The following is a 26489-nucleotide window of genomic DNA, read 5'->3' on the forward strand; positions in this document are numbered from 1 at the left end:
GTTAATGATAAGTATACAGTGCAGGTGTGTTCGCCCCTTTCTCATCGTTTTTTCACTTCTTCTTTTGTAGCGTTTTGTTTTTGTGCCTCAACTGATGAAGGCTGTTGCATAACAGCCGAAACGTCGATAAAATAAAGTTTGCCAGAAGGGCAGTATCCAGCAATAAATATGCCTGGCAGCATCAGTAACAATTTTTAGCTGTGATTGATTAGAAGTATTTTACAGATAAACTCTAAGACAATAACGCAATGTTACTTCGTTATTTTCAATAGTCCTGGTGTATTCTTTGATATTGTGGCCTATATTCACGAGGGCGTTCGGTTTGCCACTGAAAAGTAAATTTACATTATTTTATCTTGTGCACTGTAGCCTATATTTCAATTTTACCTGACATTGTTTCATTTCACAACTTGCAATAATAAACGAGTGAGCAATTTTTCTGACCTTTGTTCGCTGCATGTGAACATGCTTTTATTTCAGTCAAAATAATATCCGGGAAATTCTCTCTAGATATCTGTCCCTTGTCCAGTAGGCCTACGCAGGTATCCATTGCCTTACGTTTTTAGAGACCCTCTGCCTTCGTCGCAATGAGTCTCCAAATCCGGGTGTAACCAAACCATCGAGTGTTTTCGTCCAGATTTCCCTGATATGTCCGGGATGTTGGTGTTTAAATCTGCGTCAGAGAAATAGCAAAATGTGCTTAATGTCCAGGGTTTTTGAACATCTTCATGTAGCTGGGGAATTAACGGAATATTTTTTCGTTCTGAAAAATCACCGGGACTCCCTCCAAACTTTAAAATTAAAAAAGGAAAGCTGAATAAATTAGGTTTTATTTAGTCTTAATTTTTTAGAATGTGGGGCTTATTTGAGTTAAACTCGGTGCTAACTTATCGTTAAAAGAAGTTCCACTTATTCTTGTAAAACGAGAAAATAGCACCAAAAAGCACCACATGATGTTTCTGTGGTCCAACCATCACGTGAATAAATTGCCTGCACAAGTGCAATCATATAGGGCTGTAACGTTACGGCTAACATAGGTAAGCGTCCAAGATCAGTAAACTGGACAAAATCGGTAACCTAAACACGTGACTGCAGCGGCAAACAGGGAGGGTACATATTTTCATCCAAGGGGAGTAATTGAAATCATTTAACCTGTACTGCGTCATCGATAGGTAACTTCATTAATGGTTACGGGAATCACGCTATACCTTGCACTGTGTCCATGATAGGCAAGTTTGTTAAACGTAAGAGTAGTCACGCTATACCTTGCACTGTATCCATGATAGGTAAGTTTGTTAAACGTTGGAGTAGTCACGCTATACCTTGCACTATGTCCATGATAGGTAAGTTTGTTAAACGTTGGGGTAGTCACGCTATACCTTGCACTATGTCCATGATAGGTAAGTTTCTTAATTGTTAGAGTAGTCACGCTATACCTTGCACTATGTCCATAATAGGTAAGTTTGTTAAACGGTAGGGTAGTCACGCTATACCTTGCACTGTGTCCATGATAGGCAAGTTTGTTATACGTTAGAGTAGTCACGCTATACCTTGTACTATGTCCATGATAGGTAAGTTTGTTAAACGTTAAGGTAGTCACGCTATACCTTGCACTGTATCCATGATAGGTAAGTTTGTTAAACGTTGGAGTAGTCACGCTATACCTTGCACTATATGTCCATGATAGGTAAGTTTGTTAAACGTTGGGGTAGTCACGCTATACCTTGCACTATGTCCATGATAGGTAAGTTTCTTAATTGTTAGAGTAGTCACGCTATACCTTGCACTATGTCCATAATAGGTAAGTTTGTTAAACGTTAGGGTAGTCACGCTATACCTTGCACTATGTCCATGATAGGTAAGTTTGTTAAACGTTAGGGTAGTCACGCTATACCTTGCACTATGTCCATGATAGGTAAGTTTCTTAATTGTTAGGGTAGTCACGCTATACCTTGCACTATGTCCATGATAGGTAAGTTTGTTAAACGTTAGGGTAGTCACGCTATACCTTGCACTATGTCCATGATAGGTAAGTTTGTTAAACGTTAAGGTAGTCACGCTATACATTGCACTATGTCCATGATAGGTAAGTTTGTTAAACGTTAGAGTAGTCACGCTATACCTTGCACTATGTCCATGATAGGTAAGTTTGTTAAACGTTAGAGTAGTCACGCTATACCTTGCACTATGTCCATGATAGGTAAGTTTGTTAAACGTTAAGGTAGTCACGCTATACATTGCACTATGTCCATCATAGGCAAGTTCGTTAATTGTTAGGGTAGTCCCGTTATACCTTGGATTGTGACGCAATAAGTAGCTTTGTTCAACGTTAGGGTAGTCACGCTATACCTTGCACTATGTCCATAATAGGTAAGTTCGTTAATTATTCAACGTTTAACAAAGTTACCCATCACGGACATAGTGCAAGGTATAGCGTGACTACCTTGACGTTTAACAAACTTACCTATGAATTATGAATCTGACGCTCTTCTGGTGGAGAACAACAAATATACACCTTTTGTTTAAAAAAGATTGTATTTTCTGACGTTTCGCCTGTACGTACGACTAGGCTTCTTCAGAGAATAAAACAAACACAGTAGCGAAGCGAACCAACAGGGCAAAGAAATTGAGCGACGAAAAAACAAAAGGGCGTAACAGCTAAAACACAGCGGGACATAATTCAATGGACAACATCGATCATGGGTCAAACGGCCAAACATGGGAAACAAAAGTCACGAATTGTTACGGGCGAAATTGCGGAACACGGGCGAAAGTACTTTTCCATCGTTCCGATTTAAAACATTCGGTAGCGAATTAATATAATAATTTTCCACAACCAACCGTTTTGCCAAAATTGTTTCTTGTTTTAATACTTTTGCTTCCTTCCAATTGATACGGTGGTCGGTGTCAAGCATGTGGGCACATAGGGCAGATTTATTGGGTTCCATATTGCGTATGGCTGCCTTGTGTTCTTTAATACGGGACGTTAAATTGCGCTTAGTCTGGCCAATATACACAGTGTTACAATCAAGACAAGGGATTAAGTAAACTACACCGGTCATTTGAAGCATGGGAATACGGTCTTTAGGTTTGGGAAACATGTTTTCTAAAGTGCATACCGGTTTCATGGCAACTTTTACGCCAGTGGCGTTGAGTATTCTTGATATCCGCTCAGAAACTCCCTGTACATATGGTATGGAAGTGAATGCTGTGTATGTTTGTGTGGGTTTGTTGTGTGTGTGGGGTGTGAGATTTAGGTTAGTGGGAAATTGGTTTAGTTTTAGAACGTTTCGAATGTGTTTGCGTTCAACCCTCCGAGTGTGTGGATCGGCAATATGTGTAATCGTTCTGTTATATAAGGTTCTGGCCACAGTGAGTTTTTGATGTTTCGGATGGTGTGAGGTGTATTGTAAGTAGCGGTTAGTGTGTGTAGGCTTGTAAAAAATGGAGGTGGTAAGTTTCCCGTCCGGGTTTGCAGTGACGTTTACGTCCAAAAATGACAGACTATGGTCATGTTGTGTTTCCCGGGTGAACTTAATGGAAGGTTCGATGCTGTTTATGTGGTTATGAAACCCTGCGACCTCGTCTTTTGCTATGATGACGTACGTGTCATCGACATAGCGGAGCCAAAGTCGCGGGGGTGTTTTGAAGGAAGCAAGAGCGGTTTGCTCAAGTTGTTCCATTATAATGTTGGCCAGAACCGGTGAAATGGGAGAGCCCATGGGGGTGCCAAAAATTTGTTGGTAAATGTCGTGTTTATATGTGAAAACAGTCGAGTCTAAGCACAACTGTAATGCCTCTTGGATGTGTGTTAACTTAAGATTGGTACGTTCATGTAGTGTTGTGTCTTGTTGTAGTTGGTCCAAGGATATTCTGAGCGCAACATCTGTCGGAATTGACGTAAACAGGCTAACGACATCAAACGATACTTGACACTCATGCGGAAGTAATTTATATTCAGAAATAATCTTTACAAACTCTCTGGAATTTTTTACAGTAAAGTCAGTACTATTAACTAAAGGAAATAAAATTTGACTGATGAACTTAGATAGCTGGTAGGTTGGCGAGTTAACAAAAGAAACAATCGGTCTTAATGGAATACCTTCCTTATGGATTTTGGGTAACCCGTAGAACTTTGGGAGCACACCGTCGCTGCTGTGTAGTCTTCGATACTCCGGTTGGGATATGCAGTCTTCTGTCCGTAGTTTCCACACAAATTTGTTCAGGAAAACAAGAAACAATTTTGGCAAAACGGTTGGTTGTGGAAAATTATTATATTAATTCGCTACCGAATGTTTTAAATCGGAACGATGGAAAAGTACTTTCGCCCGTGTTCCGCAATTTCGCCCGTAACAATTCGTGACTTTTGTTTCCCATGTTTGGCCGTTTGACCCATGATCGATGTTGTCCATTGAATTATGTCCCGCTGTGTTTTAGCTGTTACGCCCTTTTGTTTTTTCGTCGCTCAATTTCTTTGCCCTGTTGGTTCGCTTCGCTACTGTGTTTGTTTTATTCTCTGAAGAAGCCTAGTCGTACGTACAGGCGAAACGTCAGAAAATACAATCTTTTTTAAACAAAAGGTGTATATTTGTTGTTCTCCACCAGAAGAGCGTCAGATTCATAATTCATTATGATACCAGGTGGTCAAAGCCTATTTTCAGTTTTCAAACTTACCTATCATGGACATAGTGCAAGGTATAGCGTGACTACTCTAACGTTTAACAAACTTACCTATCATGGACATAGTGCAAGGTATAGCGTGACTACTTTAACGTTTAACAAACTTACCCATCATGGACATAGTGCAAGGTATAGCGTGACTACCTTAACGTTTAACAAACTTACCTATCATGGACATAGTGCAAGGTATAGCGTGACTACCTTAACGTTTAACAAACTTACCTATCATGGACATAGTGCAAGGTATAGCGTGACTACCTTAACGTTTAACAAACTTACCTATCATGGACATAGTGCAAGGTATAGCGTGACTACCTTAACGTTTAACAAACTTACCTATCATGGACATAGTACAAGGTATAGCGTGACTACTCTAACGTATAACAAAGTTACCTATCGTGGACACAGTGCAAGGTTTAAAGTAAATGATTTCAATTACCCCCCTTAGATGAAAATATGTACCCTCCCTGTTTGCCGCTGCAGTATCGTATTTAGGTTACCGATTTTGTCTAGTTTACTGATCTTGGACGCTTACCTATGTTAGCCGTAACGTTACAGCCCCTTCTCAGTGCAATAGCGAGTCGCTGTATTTGTTTGGATATTGGGCAACACTTTGAAACCGAAAATGGAAATTTCATAAATTTCGTGTTCCTGTATGATATGCCGGACTCTTGGTAAGTAGTGAGTGTGTGTACTTGGGTGCTAGTGAATCAATAAATGCAATTTTGTATGACCGAAAATGCACGTATAGTTTATTGTTTGAATTGTAAAAATCGTAGGCCTACTTTGATTTCAATAAAATGTAAGTGCAACTCACGATAAAATGATAACTTCACTTGTCTTCCCTTGGTCATTGGTGAATTGTTGCAGTTATATACAGTTTACTGCACTTCAGAACATTTCATTTCTGTTTTAAAGATATTTAGCAAGAACTGATCATTGAACCACGCTTTATGGAGACTCGTGTACCGGTATATGTAGTGGTTGGTGGTGGAATTTCTGGTGTTGCATGTTCAGAAACGTTAAATGCCCTTGACCCAACAGCTAAGGTTATCATTATTTCTGCATCTCCTCTGATAAAAGCTGTCAGAAATGTGCAAGATCTTACACGAACTCTCACATCATTTGATGTGGCCGAAACTTCAATACAAGATTATTCTAAAATGCACCCAAATATTAAAGTCATTCATAGTGCAGTGAAACACATTGATACTGAGAAAAAAGTTGTTGTTACTGATGATGAAAAAGAATATGTGTACACAAAATTATGTATTTGTACAGGAGCAAAGCAAAATGTCATTTTTCCAGAAAACAAAAATGTAATTGGCATTAGGGACACCGCAACTGCCAAGGAATTGGACTCAAAGTTACAAAATGCAGAAAGACTTGTAGTTGTAGGTAATGGTGGCATAGCAATTGAGCTTCTATTTCAAGTCCAATGTTGTGAAGTAATTTGGGTGATTAGGGACAAAGCAATCGGCCAGGTATTTTTTGATCCAGGTGCATCTGAATTCTTTCTTCCAATTTTGTTGAATCAAAAGCCGCCCGCTGTAACTGACAAAAGACGGATGACTTATAAACTTGATGGAGTTGACCGAGTAAATGCGTCACATGTTACTGGTGGTGCATTGGGTCCAGACTGGCATCAAAACTTGCAACTAAGCGGAAAAGGTGAAGAGCTGAAAACTGTAAAGATCGAATACCAATCAGAGGTAAAATCAGTGTATTCCCTGGATGACAGTACAGTCAGCGGCGATTTTGACAGAAAATCGGACAGTTCATTGTGGCCTGTTTATCTAAATCTAACCAATGGCAAAACTTTGGGTTGTGATTTTGTTGTCAGTGCAACTGGGGTTGTTCCCAACACTGGCATTTTTTACAACCTTTCCTGCAACAAATCAGAGGATGGGGGTGTTATTGTTGATCAGAACATGAGAGTTGTTGGTTTACAAGATGTCTATGCAGCAGGAGATGTGTGTAGTACAGCCACATGGCCCAAATCCCCACATTGGCACCAAATGCGTCTGTGGACCCAGGCCAGGCAAATGGGTATGTTTACGGCGCAATGCATAACTTCTCACCACCAAAACGAACAAGATACAGATAGTGCTGATTTTGAAATACCAACAGACATCTGCTTTGACTTGTTTGCCCATGCAACGAACTTTTTCGGAAAGCGTGTTATTCTTCTTGGAAGATACAATGCACAAGACATTGAAAACACTTCTGGTCTTGAGTTTTTATTGAGGACTACACCAGGCGAAGAATACATAAAGGTTGTGATGTTGAATGGAAGAATGCAAGGAGCTGTTCTCATTGGTGAAACTGACCTGGAGGAGACTTTTGAGAATCTCATATTAAATGAAATAGATCTTTCAATGCTTGGAGAAGACTTGCTTGATCCAGATGTTGACATTACTGATTATTTTGACTAACACGCTTAAGCCCAGAGCTATATTTCATTGTTCCTTTTTATTTTTTTGACTTGCGGTGTGACAAATTTTATTTTTACCTGAATTATGGACTAATTAAACACAGCACTGCGAAATGTACACCATAATTTATCTAAATTAATGATCTTTTAACAGATGTTTCTTTAATAGGCTTGCTGACTATTCTAGTTGCAAACAATTGTGTCAAGATATTGCAGAGTTGATTAATGATCGCAACATCGAATCACGGAAAGGCAGAAATGCAACATATGTAAGACAAAAATTGTGCTTTTATGTTTAATGTCAATTTATAATAAATATATATTCATATATTTTTTCCTGGGCTGCTAAGCCTGTAATCTTGACACAATAGCTGTGACCGCCAACTAAGGACCTGCACAGTGGGGCTTTCCTGCCAATCACCGCATTGCATGAAATATTACTGCATATATATATTTATAATATTTTGTGTTTTTTTTGCAGCTGAACAGCTTAATTCAGAAAGATCTTTTAAATCTTAAAGGAATGACTGAAAAGCTTAAACTTGATTTAGTGAAGTCGTCAAAATCAAGATCAGCGTAAGAAATTGAAAGTATACGGTTTGGATGTGATTTTAATTTTGCATTTGTCACGAAAAAGAACACATGGCGAGGTTGAAAGAAGACACAATTTGCTCGATACTTTAACTACAAGAGTTCGCATTCTAAATGACGCCTCCGATGCTAGGATTGGTTCAGTGAGCACTTATGAATCAGAAAGGTATAATGTGTAGTTATGTTGCTTTTTTTCAGAACTTTAGTTTTTTTTTATGTAATGCTGCTTGTTATGTTGTCATTTGCAATGGCTTGGATGTTTTTTTTGTGATTATATGTAACATATCATGTTCGGCCATGTTTAGAGCATTATTATTGGCAACTGAACATGACTCTGAACAATCCTTCTCCAATCCTTGGATGGAAAGTGATGAAAGCATTTCCAGATTAACCAGGGAAGAGTTTAAAAAAAGACAAGAGCAGGTTATAAAAGGTAAATTATCATGTGCGGCTAAATGTAATAGTACATAATGAAGTATTCACATGTTAAACATAACATGTGTCACAACTCTTTAGACCAAGATGCTGGTTTGGATGCTCTTGCTGACACACTTAAACGCCAAAAAGATATCGGCATTAACATTGGAAGTGAAGCTGATTACCAATCAGGTAACACTCTGAAAAGACTTGGTGCTCTACTGCCCACCAGTGTTTAAGTTATTAATTTTGTTCTTCCACTTGATGGCACTACAAAGCCATGTCTATTCCGCAAACCCGAGAAATTTTTTGACGTTCGCCATGCGTTATGTACTGTCGGTAAATTCAACTTTAAACCGTACGTAACAAACGCCATCGAGCTCATTCGGTTGTCTTACAACCAGTTATTTGCATTCATTCAATTTTTTAAAACGACCGCATGTAGCATGTGCGATAGAATTGTGTTGCGTGACGTTTTTAAACTACAAGCCTTAACATGATTTTGGGAAATTCATTACGGAATATTTGACGAGAATTCATGATGCATTCATGACGGCGCGACTTTGTAAATTTTTCCGGTATGCAAAATTCACGACGTGTTTAAACTGCAAGCTCTAAGAATGATACTTGCGAATTCATGACGGCAAATAATTTGGCATACCGGAAAAATTGCAAAGTCGGCGCCTACACCAGGAAGTAATACATAACTTGTGCGGTAGTTGCTGTTGGTGACGGGAAAGGATTTTGTAAACATAATTTATCATTTTTTGACTGCGTGTAATAGTATATATACTATATACATATATATATATATATATATGTGTTCCATACCTTGTTTTAATCTCCACGAGGCGTTTGAATGTAAGCGGTACAAAGGTTCGGGCACAATGTCCAGAAGTTGGAGATGTGCCCGGTATATTTGCCAGTGGGAATTAATTAAGGAAGGCTTTAATACCAAATATCCATTTTATTTTTAGCGAAAAAGTGCATATGACCTTCCAAGAAAGCGGCTTACATGTAAACCGCCACCACCTCGGCACGTGTTTTTCGGCCCCCTTGCGTTTCGATAAATTCCTGGCTTGTGTTGGCAACATCCCTTTGCACCTGTGCTTGCCACGCGACGTTGGCTTCTATAAATCAATTCAATATTTGTTGCGTTCCGCTTGCGATATCTCAGATAAAACAGATTGGGATGTAGGCACTCTGACGATGGCCAGCAGTTGCATTGAGGAGCGCCAACCAAAACACTTTTAGTGGCAGTTTTTGGTTTCGGTCTATTACGCGGGGTCATATTAAAGGGAAGTTATTGTCTATAGCGAGGGCGCCAAGACGTTTTGCTGCTGGTGTGGTACATCACCAGCTCATCAGTATTGTTAAACTTCGGTACACTTGATTTTTTTGACCCATTATTTCACTTTTTAGCGCACAGGACGTCTTAAATAAAACTTAAAACATAGTTTTTCTTTTTAATGTTTTTTTGTAGTGCATTGTTGGTGGAAATTTTTTTCAAAACTGCTATAATTGAACGTTAAACAAAAACTGTGCACTTTGTTATTTTAGCTTCCAAAGTCTTTAATTGGAATATTTAGAAAGGTTCTTCTTTTGTCAACTGTTTCAAAACGTTTAAATGCCTGTACGAAATAATATAATGCACTGCATTTTTACTATATCCGTTTAATATCCTTATTAAAAACATTATTGTAGATAATCTCTTTGTTACTGACACTATTTTTTTACTGTAGAACTAATTGACGACATTGTAATCCGTGCTGATCAAACCGATTCCAGAATTCACAGACAAAGCGAAAATGTCGTGAAAGTTACTCGGAAATCCTCTACTTGCGGTAAGACGTTTTAAAATGTACTGACCCCTAAAAATCTAGTCTTTTATCCGGCACAAAAAAATTTCTCTGTTATTTTAGTGCCACAGAACCCGCGCCAATTATATCATACACAACGGGAACTAAACGCACGTACATTGTTTATTACTGGAAGACAACCTAGTCTAATATGGTTATTTCACCATGAAGAATGCGTTGAATTTTTTACCACTAACTGACATTAACCCGGAACTAAACGCTTATAAATTGTTTATTACTGGACAATTACATAGTCCCTTCTTGTGGTGTGATAATATTTATTTTAACCATCAACAATGCGTCGAACTTTGTACACAACTTTACGTATTCGATTTAACGGGCGAGAAGCTGCGCTTAAATGTCCATATAATCTACAAAAAAAACTCGTGGTAATTTTTTTACTTGAGAAAACGGTTTCCGCCATTTTGTTTTTTTTTTCGCGCGATCTCGCTCGCAAATTCCACACCTGCTCTCGCGTAAACAGAAAAACACATTCAACCGAATATTTGACAAACACCCCTGCCCGCTTGATTCACTCCATACATCACCGTCCTCATCCTGATGACACCCACCTGCGTGAATCGCCGGTGACTCGGTCACTCGATTTGATTCAATTTCACGCTCTTCCATCTTTTACAGCCCTGTGGTTCGTCATCATTCTTCTGGGCATCGCGATTATTGTCGTCGCCGTCGTGCCTACGTAGCTGTTGATGACGTCATGTCCTGTCTGATGCACTTAACTCGTTTATGCCCGATTTTCGATTTCACTCGCTGCAATATATGTTCGTCCTCGCTTCTATTTTGTTTCTTTTGTCATTTATTTCTCAAGTGAAGTCGTCATCCTCATTAACTGCGTAACATGCGTGCCAGCCATTTGGTCGTGTATTTATAGCTTTTCATTTTGCTCGATGGGAATAATTGTCAGCAAGTGTGTTCTAGACAGAAAGTTGTTCGAGTCCGAAAATTAATGCAGTAGTTTTAACATTTTCATCGAGTTTTGAGAAGACAAGGATCGATATTTTGTATTGATGAAGCTTTTTATTGGGATTTCTTTAATCCCGAATAGAAAGAAAAACCCACTGGCAACCTACATATTTCAAATTTGTCGTAATTTGTGCCTTCAAGCACTCCACAAAGAAGCAAATGGAGTGGTTTTTGATAGGCAGTATTTATTTCTCAATGAGATATGTATTTTGTGGCAATTTTTTGACGTTTTCGCCAGAAGAGCAGATTAGGTACATACGATTCCAAAATATTTGAAATTTTGTTTAACTTTGGTTTGCTTGGAAACGTTCTACTTATGATTACGAAGTAGCGAAGTTTTTGAATTGTAAAAATGGCAGCCGTTTGTGTGCAGGCCCAAAACACATAAGTTTCTACCTATATATGGGTCACGGTGGGCGGAATTATCCACGTTGATCGCTATCTTGCCCAGCGCAGACGACAATGATAGGTTGTGGCTGCATTAGGGTAATGCCAATCCAGCATCAATGCACCGAACGCCGTCTTTGTCACCTGTAGTTGGACGCTTATAGCTCGCTCGTCACCCACCAAAGTGCGCATTTGGCAGCATTTTAAGGTGTCGGGTTCGAGAAAAGATTCTCAACTTTCCTAGGAGGTTGCACGTTACCTGCATGTCGCTACCTCGGCTTTCGCAAAGTTGTTCTCTTCGTGTGAACGTCTGGCTATTCCAGTACCGACCCCCAGAATTCGGTGTCTGCTGACGGAGATGCCATAAAACCTGTAATTGAACGTGCAACCTTCAAAGCTCCCTTTCACGTTTCATGGGAATAGGCACCAGCAGCAGATCTATTTTGGCTCCTTGACATTATGGTAGGTGGTGTTTAATGCTCGTTTAAATGGTATCATTGGAGAATGGAACGGTTTGCTGTCACGTGCCCTCTGTCTGCGTAAACATGCTCCTGTGGCATTGGTTGTAATTTTTCGTATGTGGTAATATTATGTAGCATGGTTTATAATGAAACTCAAGATAGATTAATTTGTACCACAAACACTGCATGTAGTATTTCTGGCACAATTCCAAACTAACCGTTTCGAATTCGCTGATGTGGAAGAGTAACAATACTTAGGAACACAACTCAGGGGTTTTCTCATAATTCTGAGCATAAAGACGTCAGTCTGGTCAGCTCCTTAGAATGATGGAGATATTGAAAGGAGGCCCTACAATATAACATGAAGACCCCAATTAGATAAATTTAATTTTGAAAAACTTTTTATGCGAAGTATGGGACTCACATTCATTTCTTTTCATCGGTTCCCGCATTTCTAAGTCAGTCCCTGCCTCCTTTCCTCTGATGCTCGATTACTCGGTTGCTTGAAATCCTGGGCCATTTGTAATTTTTTTGACAATTTTGATTTTGTATTGATGTTTAATGACAACAATAACATCATAATTTGTGAAAAAAATATACCCTCTATCTTGTAAGTCGGCAGAGTTATCCGCGTTCAAGGTTTCGTTAACTGGCATTCTTTTTGTTGACCAGCACCCCTTTAAAACTAACTATCTGCATCATGAAGCGACAAACTAATTTATCTGCATTATGAAGCGCTACACACAGTTTTTTCCCAGTTGTCTGCCAGTAATTGTCCATCAGTGCGGGACAGACCTTTGGTGATGGCCATCAATGAACGGAACACACACAGTTGCGTACGATTGAAGAACGTCATTTATTCAGCAATATCACAAGAAAAAAGACGGACACATTTAAACGAGTACAGCAAAGAAAACGGTGGGCATGGTGACGTCAGAAAACGAAATAACAAAACACGAATACCCAACATGAAAGAAGAGGACATGAGAGAAGCAATAGATCCGTCGCACGCCGCTCAAACATGCACGTGGTTACAGTGTAGGGCGGAAATAAATATATATACTATTTGGTAAAAAATACATCAAACGAGTAAGCGCCGAAGGCTGTTGAAAGCAACATACACATGAGCCCGACGATCGCAGTTACATCGTTTATTGCCTGTTCTTGTGCTACAGATATCAAAAGATTTATCATAATGAAAGATATGGCGATTATTAGGTTTTATGTATTAAATGCATACGCATGTATCCTGTGTGTATAAAATTTCATTGCTGAGATTTTGGCAAGAGAACCGAACATCGTGCTCAAGTGGGTCCATGTTTGTGATACCGAACAGACCGGGGTTACAGCTACTATTGGCTTCCGCTTTAAGACAAGAAATCGACACAGAAAACAATAATCGTCTGTTACAGCGCTAGTGCATCACAATACACGGACAATGACATATGTGCGCGTGATGCAAAATCTTTAAAAAACATTCCCGGATCGTAAAATACGGATAAAATGTCGGTTTGTGTTCTCGTGGTACACGAAATCGAAATGGTGTTGAGTGAAGGACAACACACGCGTTTTCAAGGTCACGATGGGTAAGGTTGAACACAATTGGATGACACGACAACACGAAACCACGCGTTCCCGCGAACAATTCTTCCTTGCGCCGGGATACGACGCCATCTCGCGGCCTTGCGGGACGCAACTATTTTATCACAAGTGCGGCGCTCCCACGACGCTGTCTTAGCACCCGCGCTTCGCGGCTTTCTTCTTAAGTTTCATTAATTGTCTGCGATACTTCTTTCTCCAAGGCAGGGCGATTGTCCGTTTGCCAATGGCCAGCAACGGTTTGGGGCGCGAATGACTCGAGGCATTGTTTCGTCCAACGAGAAGGAACTTCTCTCCCTTCTTCATGCATTCGCACGCCGCTATGCGCGGTTTCACCAACACGTGGACGCGACTGTGTCTGCGAAGCCGACCCGAAGCCATCCGGTAGACTTTGATTACTTGCAGAGATATACGTTTGCGCTTGCCCTCGTCAGCCACTGCTATAACCTTCACGTGAACGGCTGGAACAAATAAAAAAGAGCATTGGAGAAGTTTTGTTATATTTGCAAGACTTTTTGCTGACAAACGACGTGTTTTTTACACAAAAGTAGTTTGATTCTAGGTCTTTGGCGGTCGTAAAGCCATAACCGCGGATTCTGCCATCTTAAAATTTAAAATTGTGTAAAAATTCAAACTGTTGCTGAACTAACAGTTAATATACCAGTAAGTCTGATATTTTATTCAATCTTCCTAAAACTAACTTCACGTGATTGTTATTGTTACCTTTGTATGTTCATTTGGACTTTTTAAGTTTTCTCAGTGTGTATATTTGCCAAAAACCACTCACCAAAGTCAGCTTTGCAGAACTTTCCAATACTAATCGAAGCGGACCGCGTGCGACAAGACTGACTGCACTGAACTGCAATAAAAAATATTTGGTTGCAAAACTAATCGATCAAAGGATTCCCTATCACGTTAATATCAATAAATTCCATTGGTATAAGTCTAGAACGTATTTTACAATAGCTTAAACAGATACCAAACTAGTGCTTACTTGGCGCTGGAGTAGTTGGGTTACCTGCAAGCACATAAACTGTATGTTAAAGGATGTAGTGGTAAAAGTAAAGCTAAATGAAATTTATTGTAGTTTGTAAACCTCAAATCTATCAAAAAAATTGAAAAATATTGAGATAAAACGTTTCATGGTCAAAACTGACTAAAATAGAGACATTGTTGGGTCTACTGCTAATATTTAGAACTAATTGTATGTGGTTCCTAAGTTTTAAAATACTTTTACTAAAACTTATATTTATAATGCGCGGTCGCGGCTGCTAGACTTGATTCTTTCAACAGGCCGGTGATAGGATGAGAAATACGCACAGATGGAAACCTTCGGAACATCAGAACAAAGCGACCTTTGCAAGAGCCCACAGAGCAAGGCCGCGTTTGCATGTAAATTAGATATACACGCCAGTAACAAAGTTCAAATAGCGGCAACCATGCATGCATGCCAGTAATATCCAAGGCCCATTATCGGCCTGTCATGCTCCGCGACACCATTTCGTGTTTAGTTTGCTGCTAGTTGCAATGATTCGGCATTTTTTTTAATTTGTTGCGTCAATTGCTGTATTTGATGGCGGGGTTTCATTCGGCAGCCCGTTGCAAACGAATCAAGTCTTACAGCAGCGAGGCGGCGCGATACTACAAAAAGATAGAAGGTAGCACAGCGGACGGTCGTTGGAAACAAGCACAAGCTTATGAAAGATTGCGTCCTATTAAATTCCATGCAATTTTGACATTTCATTTGACGCAGTTGGACATTATGGTACACGTTGTAATATTGCTTAAATAACCAAACGACGTTCACTCTGAACACCACTTATTCTCGATAAGTAGGGATAAAAAAACAATGCGCTTTCCAGTGCTACACGTTCTACGACCGTCCGTTGCGAAGGGGCGACAAAAAAACAGGACTAACCACTGTAACTCGGAGTAGTGCGAACACAGGGCGCGATGGTCGATTTGGTTTGTTCATATCCGTTGGCACAGCGGTTACAACGCCTGCCAGTGACACCGTCCTTGCACGGGCATTGCCCAGTGACGTGATGGCAGATTTTGCCTGCCGCTCCCACTGGGTGGCATGCGCAAGCTACATAGAGACAAATGATTAGAGAATGGCAAGAGGGGTCAGACTTTTGATACCTGGGCCTCGTCCAAAAATACGATTCGTTTTGTATGTTTTTAGTTCAGTTTCTTACGTTTCTGACACAATTTTGAAATCCAAATGTTCTGACAAAGCGTATGTTAAGGACGAGGAACAAGTTTACAATGTGTTTCAACAATAAGAAAACAAACGGGCCTCGGTCAAGCAAGACGACCGTTTAGATCCTGTTCGACAAAAACAAAGCAACGCAAATCCTGATTTGCAAAAGAATGGTCCAGCAATGCATTCAAGTTAGTACAATAATCACGCGGGAATTTTGTTTGTTAGTTGACATGCACAAAACCAAACCAGGGTTAGTATAGCACGGCGTAAACCACATGCTGCAAAGCCATAAAATGCGCGTCCTATACTTTCGGCCGCCTGAATAGCGTACACATTTGCCACGACGTTTGTATAAAGCCATGGTATATGCATATAGCCAGGGCAATACATCGTCAAACTTGTTCGAACGTATGCACAATCAAGGGAAAAAGTGCACTGCGTTTAGCTTTGGTGTGCAGACGATCGTTGAAAGAACCAAGTCTCAAAAGCACGCGACATGTAACATAACGCAAACTCGCACAAGTGAGGTTTAAGTGACTCGTGACAGCACATGGGTGCAGAGTTGATGACAGACAGCGTGCATGCAACGTGATTGGTCGGTTGCATACCACGTGATTGATTGCCGGCAGATCACGTAAATCTGCTTGTTTCGACAAAATAATTGCGTAAAATAATTTCACAACGGTATTATAGGGCACAGGCAAAATAAATTGCATATATTCGTTTAATTTGAGGCTAATTCAATGGGATAGGTTCGACCTAGCGCGACCCCCAAAAGTCTTTGGAGTCGCGAATCGCTCGAATAGTTTCCATTTATCGGTCGCAAAAATCCGGAAGTCGTGGCTATAAAGAGTGTCTAGGGGCTGAGATGTTTGTTGACGAAGCGTCGGTGATCGCTTAGCGGGGAGGAAATCGCTCACTTGATCACATGACAATTAGAACCCGTCGCCCCCCTCTCGCCCGGGCCCTTGTCCGGAGGTGTGAAAAACGTGCCGGGACCATTGTGCGTGGTGCGAAGAGGCGGGCGAGTATCCGATGTCCCGAACTGATTAATGCTGCTCCACTTTGCTCGGCTTGGGTAATCTTTCGTCGCGCGCGTCTTTGTCCATGCCATGTCTTAGCAAAGTGGGCAGGCCTTTCCCATATGCGGGGTGTCGTAACGCCGTTCAATTCCCATGGGTCTATGGTGACTACCTTTTATCGGCACGCGCGCCGAGCGCAATAACTCGTCGGTATCGGTGTCGTCGCCTTCACCACTTTGCCGTCGAGTGCCCAGGCTCCTCAAAATGATTGGTAAACGTGATCTGCCGGCTCTTGCGCCATATACCCCGGTTGATTCACAAAAAACACGTCCTCGATACGACCATGGAATATTGTGTCTGGATATTAAAACTCACAAAATCGTAGTCTATTGCGTCACCGGGTTTCGAGTCCCGACAGGCCCCTAGAGCACTTCTCCTTATCAATGCAAAAGCGACGAATTTAGCGCAGAGTAATTGCCTCTCAAGCGGTTCAACGCGCCTTGCTATTGTTTCAGTTGGCAAGATTTGAAAGGCGCGGCAACAAAAGGCGAAGTCTTGTGGTTAAACGTGTGGCTGAAGTCTTGCTTCCTCGGCGAAATCACGGGCCAATGTTTTGAAATGCGGATAAAACCATTTTTACGGTTTTGCCCCTACGGCACGTACCACGCGGCAAACCCTTCCTTTCGAAGTGCAAGATTAATTGCTTTGCAAACACCGAGTTCCTAAGCGACACAATTGTAAACCCAACCGAAAAACTGTTGAGTAATTATTTAAACTTCGAACTATGGTCAATTGAGTACTTGGGGCAAGATTTCACGGTGTACCACCATATGCCAACGCATAGGCAAAATCAACCTGATGTGTTATTAAGAATACAGCCAGTCTTTCTTTGTGAGCCGTGCGTTACGGAAACTATAATTAAAGCGCAAATCCATGGGCACAGGTGTTGAGTTAAGCGCGTATACTTGCTGTTGTAAATGACCTACGCTTCGCGAGTTAAGAGGGAAACACAAGCAGTAATGAATCTGAGCGAGCAAATGATTTGCGTTAAATCTTTGCTCGGTCACTTGATTCAACTGCATTTGATTTTAGTCACTTCAAAACCAATAACGTTCACTCGTTCGTTATTGAAACAACACCACAAACACACATGTAGTCACACTGATAGCGTAGAAATAATGTTGAAATGGGGTTGCTAGGTATGAGTTACAGACTTACAAAAATCTCTCAATATTGGTTAAATGTTTAAAAAACCCTTCTGCACATATTAAACACTCTAAGGCTAATATAAACCCCAGCTAGTTGTGTCATATGATGTATAAACTCACGTTTGCAGGTGATGGGGCTGGCAATGGAGGTGTTGTTATTCCTGTGGTACCCTGCTTTGCACATGTTGCAAAACCTTCCCTGAGTGTGGTGGCGACACTTAACACACACAGTCCCGTCACCAGTTTTCTCGTAGAGTTCCGCGTCAAATCTGCATTTCTTGGAATGTAGGTTGCACTCGCAAGCTGTAACAAAAATAAATTAATTATCCGTTTCTGCAAGTGCACGGGTCAAATGAAGCAAATGCACTCAAATCATGGGTAAGTACCACTGGCTTTGTCGCTGTTATATGCAAGGTACAATGTTTGGATTCTAAAAGGTGTTCCTCGCTAATTGTATTACAGTGGCATTTGGAAATCATTCTTTCGTGAAATTGAGGCGCATACCAGCGTAAGGTTGCTTGTGAGGCGAAGTGCTTATAAATACCTAAAGCTGTAAAGCGTCAAAAAGACGTAAACCGCTCAGCTCTGGTAAGCATCAAATAAGGCAAATGCGCCCAGTCGGAGGAAATTGTGTGTTTGAGCTCGGCTCGCGTTTTTGCAACCACAAATTCCAGAATTATTATCGCTGGAACACCGAACGCACGCGATGTAACGACCACACAAAACAACAGAAGAATAAATGACTCTTTGCAACTTAATGCCCTTTCCATGTCCCGCATTCCAGTTTGTAGTGTAAAGTTGCTGCTGTTTGTGTGTGTTTTGCAACTCGTGCACGATTACCCTCAATTCTGCGAACATCTATTACGGTTTGCTGGACAGGAATGCCAACCAGAATACACAAAAACCGCGAAACTATAAATACGGGATTAGTTCAAGACCTGGAATTTCTAATCTCCGACGATGAAATACAAATGAGACAACCATGTACTTTAAAACATATACCTGGTGGTGTGACCATTTTATATAGGAGTGTTGCAATGTTACTGGAGCAGTTAAAGCGTATTTCAATGTGGGAAGTATTACAAATTGCATTTGAGTACATAATTGGATCGCGGTGAGAACAGGTGCAAAAAAAAAATATTTCCAAGTGCCCAGGACCACAAAGTGGCACACACCTTTACAAACATGCTGGGCCGTACGGCACGCCAATCAGCCACCAGCACACAGCTTTTGCGCGCCCGCAAAACAACCTAAGCTGCAAAACCGCAGGATGTTTGGCACGTAGCGTTCCGTCAGACGAACGCTGATGTTTCTGCGCGTTCGCCAACCAGAAATACTTGGTTCGACCTTTGCGTCTTTGTTTGCAGTTAGTAACTGTAGAGCGCCGGTTCATTGTTCGCGCTCGCGTGCACCTGTTTGTGCTGTTTGTTCGGCCTTGTTTGGGCCCTCAAGTGCAGACGGGTCCCTGCTGCGCTGTTCCGGTTAGGCCGCAATCAATACCTTCTCTCACGGTGGAGAGTTTCAAGGCGAGGGTCATCCGCCGGTAATTCCCCCCAATCGAGAATGTCAGGTCGATTGCGATCAGGTGTTACCGCACTTCGGTTGCCATTTGCTGCACTTGGGTCGGCGGAAACTTACAAGATAAAACGCGCACTGACGTTTGAAACAGGACCGCCGTCTATTTAATCTCACTGGGTTAGACAAACCACGCGGTAAACTACAACGTCGTGTAAAAAAGGCCGAACAGGTCGAAAGATGATTCTGATGTTGCAGCCTTCTGCCAGGTGGGTCAGTGTTGGTTTAACAAAGGAAACTTACAGTGAAGGTCAAATTCTTGTGCTTGAGTCTCATTGTCGTGTGTTGTCATGTCATCAAAACTTAAAATAACAGTTGCGCATTTGGGGGCATTTTAGAAGATTCTATTGCACCGTTGCTATTCCGTTCCGGTTGGGTGAACTTCGGTATGTGATGATTCATTTACTGGTTTTAACGATAAGAAACCATAGAAATCATAATTATTACGCGAAAACTATTTTTGTCAGCGAATATTTAGAGACCTATTCTTCTGCATGACTTTTTGTCGAGAAGTTCGCAGTTCACCAAGGGTATCGCGTTGCAGTTAATGACCGCGCCTCTCGTTCTACCACCGGCTGCATTCGAAATATCGGACCGGGCGATAAGGGACATTAATAACAATGGCACACGTGCGAGGGGTCTCCGCGATGTTTGATAAGAGGAAACACTTTCGGTGGGAGCGGATTCAAATAAGAGCCAAACTCCACTTGGTCGGGTTTGCTCGCTTTACACGCAAAGCCCAGGTGCGCGCCAAGCGATTGTGATCTCACAAAGGGGAGATTGTTTCGTCACCGAAATTAAAATCCTTGTTTCGGTTCATAAACATGACGCGGTGCTTCCCCACGAAGCGGGCGACCTGTCAATCAAAACGGCACTGGGTTATTGCGCAGGCAGCTGGTACACACAAAGGCCACCGCATGGTAAGGTCGACGTTGTACAAGCCACTGTGCGGTCTCCAGTCGGGGAACCCGCAAGAACAACACGCCATAGGTGAGGTGTAAATGACTTTTTTGTTGTGTTCCGGTCGACACGCGAGCACTTCGTACCTATTGACGACGACCCAATATGCAATCGATATCCTCCATTGGTGCGACCTTTGTGATTGATGAAATAAACCTTGGACACCAACGCCACGTGTGTAGCTTGTGTATAATGTTGACAACAAGTCGAGTCGTATTTTTTGGAACAATAAGCGCAACAAGATGCATACGACGCTCAATTATGTACCAACTTTGTTGCCTCTCCAACAACTGGAAACTGTGCGTGTTAATTAAATTACTACCAGAGCCGCCAGGCTTATTTTATTGCTGCAATATTTGCCCTTCTGTATGGCAACAATTATACTACATCAACGTTTCGGCCACACATGCTGCAGCCTTTATTATTTACATCCTAATGAAAGCTAATGGTGGCTAACACGTTGAAAAAATAAAAGTTCATCTTGAAGATGCTCCTTGAAACTATAATATTTTGAAACTACAAGTCACAAGTGGCAACCCAAGACCTTTTTTTCTCAAAGTTAAACGTTAGGCAACAAAATTGTTTCTTTATAGTATATGTGTGCAAAAAATTTTGGCCACAATTCATCACGCTTATTTTCTACGATTAATTAAATTTCAGGATTTTGGCGACCTTGGAAGTTGTCCAAGTACTTGTTTGCAATAAAGGACCCTAAACGACTAATTGGTTTGCACAAGTGCGCTTTCATCCGTTGCGCCCGGGCGCTAATGGACAGGCGAAGACAAACAAGGACAGGCAAATTCAAACAATTGACCGCACGATAATCATTATTGGTTCTGGGTGGCGTAATTTCGTTCTGACGCAATGCTCTTTATCTGTTTACAACATGCAGTTGTCCGATATTACATGAACGAGAAGGTGTTTTAAACATCATTCTTATTGATTTTGCGTGTTTGCAAAAGTTTTCGCCGAAACTGTTTCTAAAGTTCTTCCAAACGTGTGTCACAAGCGATTTTTTTACGTCACAAAAACAAAATCCTCCACGTTGCTAAATCGCTTAAATTCACGCTGCGTTTTCCGGTCATCCATCACCTTTTCACGTCAGGTACCGAATGACTAAGCAACGCTTAGCGGCGAATTTTCATTACCACGCGAACAACAGCAAGCTGTGGTGCTCGGTTGGCGATACTTTAATCGTGTAGGTGATCGATCAAACGACGATAATCGCCAGTTCCGTTCGGAAACTCGACATCTGTTCGTCGGCAATTTTGTCGCCGACTCAGCCTCCAACAGCTGCGCAAATACAATACGCGTAGGCTGCAATTTCACGGCGTCAAATGAACAGTAGATTTGCGACAAAAAAAACATGGTCTAGGAAATTTTGTTTTGGCTTTGAATAAAAACTGACTTTCTTGAAAATAACCCAGATATGACAAAAATATCCAATTTCACCTTCACGTCTATGATAATTTGTCCGAAGATAAACCCGGCAAAAACTCCAAAAATACCATTACATTCACTCTAGCACAAGGTGATGCGCCTTGTACTTTTATCACTAGCTTCGAATATACTAGCGATGGGGACATTACTTAACCTTAATTAAGTTTATCCGAAAAGTTTAGTGGCGACTGAATTATTTTTCGTCATATGAAAGCATCGTTTTGAAAATGCACCCGGTCATTGTCGTGCTATTGACCAACAGACGCTCAACGGCTGACGGGACAGAAATGATCGAACCCCTACTCGCCAGCTATACAAATATTGGCGTATCCGACTCCCGTATTTCGTTCCATGCCACGCAGTGAATGTCAGCAAAGCGCCTTTGAAGCAATTTCGAAGGGATTCATGCTATTGGTCAGGACGGAAACATTTTGTAGAGCAACGAACATGACTCACAAAGCCTTTCAAAAAACGTCCCACCAGTATAATTAGTATTACTGGGTTAAACACCATAAAATTAGAAGTTTGAGTGGAGGTTTGTTTGTGACAGCAACACAATTTAACAGTGCCTGCCACTGGGTCACACGATAATACTAATTTTGTGTCCGCATAAATACAACTATATGAAGTAACGAATTTAACGACGAAACCCAAGGCTATACAACAAAGGGTGAAACACCTGTGTCACTTCAAAGATTAGTAAAAACATCAGGCGTAAAAAAAACGGTCGCAAAACCAACACGAATTGATTCCCCAACACAAAGCATTGGAAGGGAAGCCCATACAAACTCACTTTCCGTAGTGACTAAGTCGGCCCACGGCTATACGCTATTGGATTATTGACGCCTGGCACCCATAAAGCCGGGGCTTCCATTTTGGCTAGTTGCCCGTTGTAGCGGATATCCTCGACTTACGGCTTTTGACTCCGCGAGTCTGTACAAAGCACGTGGCAATAGCCGGACGTTTGTGTGCGGTCAACACCGTAGCCACAATGTCAAAACAAGGTGTACACAGTGACTTTTTCGGCGTCTAATGAAATGCAGAAATTGACGACGCTGTTTATGAGGCGAACTTTATGTTTCTTTTCAATAAATATTGCAGTAACTCTGATCAAGCAACATTCGTTATTCTCCCGTGAATATAGGAAATAGTGTAAGCATTTTCGGTACAATGAAGAACACCACGGAGCACGATTTCTTGCCAAATTTTGTTTGACTTTAATTTTCCAAAGAGCCGCATTGGTAATATTCTATACCATACGTAGTTACACAATATCCAACAAGTACAAGTTCTTGCACTAACGATCATTAAGAGAATTACCAACACCAGCCATCGTGAACGTGCTCGTTTAATCGCGCCTCAGATTGTTAGTTCAAGACGGCAGAGGGCCCAGTTTTCAAGCATCCTATGCGTCGGGTAGACTGGGTTGAAACCAAAACAAGGATTCTCAACCACTTCGCTTCCGCGAGCAAAGAGAAAAGGCCAAGTTGTTTGGTTTGCTTTCGCTAATAGGATCCGAAAACACTTGGATGTTGTCGTTGTAAATTTTGGGTGGCCTTGTGTGATGTGGTGGTGGGGGCAAATCCAATTACTCACTCTCTCTCGAGAATCGGAAACTCCTATATTTGCTCAGCCATATTTTTGAAACTTTTGCGTGTACTGCTAAAAGGCCCTCGCATTCTTATATACACGGTTAAAATAAAAAACGCCAAAAATTTCATTTTAACTCGCAATACGTATGATAGCAGAATTTAATTACCACAAATTTTTTAAGATTCCCAAGCAGCTATCACGGTTACATTACAAATCATTTTCTTTTCAAAACAAGAAAAACTTACCGACACATTCGTTCGCGTTTTTGCTTGTGGCTCTCTTCCACGGTCGTTTATGATAGAACGGTTTGCATTTCTCGCAGTTCAATCCATCGGTGTTGTGGCGACAATCGCAAGTCAACTTCCCTCTCTTCTCCACGCATCTTGAGGCGTGACCGTTGCATTTGCATATTCCACCGATGCTGATATCGTTGATCGCGTAATGACGGAACGAAAGCTCCTCCAGTGAACCGGTGGAAGGCGTGATGACGGCTTGTTTCATTGTGAAGGTCTCGTGATGTTTGTTGGCGACATTGAGAGATTCTACAGCCCGACTACTTCGCATGGGCTTTCTGATTGGGCGAGGCGGGTCCAGGACGAAACGGATATCGGTGGCTGTCACCCAGTGTTGCATGATGAAGCTCTGTTCAATGTTTTCGCCGGAAGGGCGCCCGTTGGTGGGCAGAAAAGATACCCGTCGGTCGCTATCCTCGTGGTCAAAGGTTTTGCATAAGACCTCGAGTGCGTTAGTGCCGTTGACCTCTTCCATGCTACGCATACCGAAGTACGCTTGACAGTCGTTGGCGTAATACTGGTAAGGCTCCCATATCCCGCCATGGTTCATTGACTTGTAGATTGCCAATGCTCGGGGCAGCTGAGAAAAGAACTCCAGCGATATGTAGTGCAGTTCGAACTTCTTGCCAAACGATATTGTGAGAGTCATATCTCTCTGCGTTTTGGCGTCGACCCCTTTCGATTGCCAGTACGTCAGTCTGCCGGTGTCGTTGATATCGGTCAGAAATCGGGCCGGGTGCGATTTTTTCCCACTCCTTTTGCAACTGTCGCAGTGTTGCGTTTCACCTGACTCGGTTTGAATCACGTGACAGAATTTTTCTGTTTTCGGAACGCCGCAAGTCTCCGACACCTTGACGGGTTTGTTCATGGCAATGTTCTCGAAGTCCGGGGTGCATTGCACAGGTTGTCTGTTCACACAGCAAGCATTGTCGATCCGCCCTCTGCATGTGGAGTCACAAACACCCAGTAGCGATAAAATAATAAGAGTTGAGACAAATTGGGAAAAGTTTAATCTTTGAGACGACGCCTCTAGTGGTTTAGTTCTTCGTTGGCACATCTTGCAGTAGAAGTCCTTCAACATTTTGCTACAAGTGAATTTTTGATATGCTACACACAGAATTCAAATCATTTGTCGATTTTATATCGTCCTTATATACCTGAAAAACAATACAAAAAATAATAATCAATTAAATCAAGCAACAAAACTCAACAACGAGTTAAACCCGTTCTTTGCTTTCATCGGGTGGTGATACAAAAACAAACGTACAACAAAAAACACTCGACAGCTCAAAGCGACACAACTTCAGAACCAAACAAAATGGCAACTTTCTTCGAATCAACCGATACAAGTTAACTTGCAGAAACCGTGACGTCAAATACCGGCCTTGGCGTCACTTAAAACACCTCCAAAACACCGCGCATACCAGGATAAAAGGTAAATCGCAATAAATTATCGGTTTGCCGTTGGCGAGGCAACGACCGAGCCCAAAAACGCCAGGAGTTGGTGACACCTGTGCCGGTGGTAGAAGCTCCAAAGCGGGCGGGACGAAAAGGCGTTTATCGAGTGCCAGACTGTAATGACAAGTTGCTAAGAGGGTCTTTGCGATGGCCCCGCTTAGAGGCAACAGGAAAGAGACGATCGCTTAATAAAAAATTTCTTGCGTGCCGCCCTCTGACTAAGTGGGGATAAAGAGTTCGCGACGCGCAGGTGTTCCACAAAAGGCTACACGGCACTTCGGAACGCCGCGCGCTTTCCACGGGCTATTTGGAATGGCCGGGTAGCGGCGAGCGAGTAACACCCCTGGATTTAAAGCCTATTTTCAGCAGCACCGGGGGCTACGAGGTGAAAGGTGTCCGGTTCCACTGAAACGCTTCTGTTTCGCTTTTTTCGCACCTGTGTGAATTGGAGAAATTCCTCGGTTTCAACTCAGAGCTCCTTTGATACCTGTGTAACTTCCGGCTTAAAATGCGGGCGTGGGAATTGCAATTTCTGGCACTCGTTTGGACTCGCTGAACCTTAGTGAACCGGCCGTCGGCATAACATAACAGGCATAAGCACCTAACGAGGTGTTAAGCGCTGATTTGATGTTTATGCGTGTGTCATAATTGAAGGTTAAATTTCATTAAAAATGGACACAATTTTTGAATTTGAAAAATAAAACATTTTGTTTTTAATTGCAAGGACCAAGGATCGGTTGGAAATAAGGCTTTAAAATACCCCATATTTTTGTAGTAACAATTTTTTAGCCTCACTTGGACTATAGTGCGCACAACAACGAAGTACATTTTATGCCAATACAAAAACTAAACAAGTGCAGAGCAGTGCAGAGGGAAACGGGCTAAACAAGTTCACCGAAAGCCAGTAGTGGAAAATGAATTCAATGGAGATCGAATTACGAGAAAGCGACAAATGGCATCCCAAGCCAAACACCGCCGCCAAATCCGACACCAGCAAACAAATAGAGATTATAGCTGGCTATGTTGGACGCCCGCAAATCGGAACGCGCTTGGGAACTAACCCGTGGTGATGCGGACGTGACAGGGCGATTATTAATGCAAGTTTATAGGGCGAAATATTATTTGAAACAATAGTTTTCCCTAAACTTTATATCGTTTTGTTTTTAATCTTGCGAATCAATAACCTGTGTAGATTGTTGCACTTTTACTTGTATTTATTACCTGTAATTTCTAGGCCTTTTTTTCTGACAAATCAACAAACATTTCGGACTAAGCACCCCAGGGCCACACACAGTTGCCAATAACAAATTCAAATAATTTTT

At 41.7% G+C, this 26489-nt stretch overlaps 3 protein-coding genes across 5 annotated transcripts; 1 reads left to right on the plus strand and 2 right to left on the minus strand.

Annotated features, from left to right (window-relative positions):
• Nucleotides 1-2732: 2732 nt before the first annotated feature.
• LOC145895899 (uncharacterized) lies at nucleotides 2733-3722 on the minus strand. The gene has a single exon (XM_082984678.1). It carries the CDS (start codon nucleotides 3720-3722, stop codon nucleotides 2733-2735), a length of 990 nt encoding a protein of 329 aa, XP_082840804.1.
• Nucleotides 3723-5248: 1526 nt separating this feature from the next.
• On the plus strand, nucleotides 5249-10841 carry LOC145894386 (syntaxin-8-like). Of its 2 annotated transcripts, XM_082982957.1 has the most exons (8): nucleotides 5257-5354; nucleotides 7284-7383; nucleotides 7596-7690; nucleotides 7752-7871; nucleotides 8011-8138; nucleotides 8222-8314; nucleotides 9865-9966; nucleotides 10621-10841. In XM_082982957.1, exons 1-8 carry the CDS (start codon nucleotides 5341-5343, stop codon nucleotides 10683-10685), a joined length of 717 nt encoding a protein of 238 aa, XP_082839083.1. In that variant the 5' UTR covers nucleotides 5257-5340; the 3' UTR covers nucleotides 10686-10841. The 2 variants fall into 2 exon arrangements, 1 of the variants encoding a protein (XP_082839083.1); XR_014401553.1 differs by lacking the exons at nucleotides 7752-7871; nucleotides 8011-8138; nucleotides 8222-8314; nucleotides 9865-9966; nucleotides 10621-10841 and having other exon boundaries at nucleotides 5249-5354; nucleotides 5599-7383; nucleotides 7596-7645.
• Nucleotides 10842-12668: 1827 nt separating this feature from the next.
• LOC145893825 (netrin-3-like) lies at nucleotides 12669-24862 on the minus strand. Of its 2 annotated transcripts, XM_082982185.1 has the most exons (6): nucleotides 23662-24862; nucleotides 17969-18151; nucleotides 15331-15501; nucleotides 14407-14430; nucleotides 14200-14271; nucleotides 12669-13873 (listed from the first exon to the last, which is right to left on the minus strand). In XM_082982185.1, exons 1-6 carry the CDS (start codon nucleotides 24788-24790, stop codon nucleotides 13548-13550), a joined length of 1905 nt encoding a protein of 634 aa, XP_082838311.1. In that variant the 5' UTR covers nucleotides 24791-24862; the 3' UTR covers nucleotides 12669-13547. The 2 variants fall into 2 exon arrangements, with proteins under 2 accessions (XP_082838311.1, XP_082838312.1); XM_082982186.1 differs by lacking the exon at nucleotides 15331-15501.
• Between the last annotated feature and the right edge of the window lie 1627 nt (nucleotides 24863-26489).

Source organism: Ascidia mentula, chromosome 3 (genome assembly GCF_947561715.1).
Source record: "Ascidia mentula chromosome 3, kaAscMent1.1, whole genome shotgun sequence".
Classification (NCBI taxonomy): domain Eukaryota; kingdom Metazoa; phylum Chordata; class Ascidiacea; order Phlebobranchia; family Ascidiidae; genus Ascidia; species Ascidia mentula.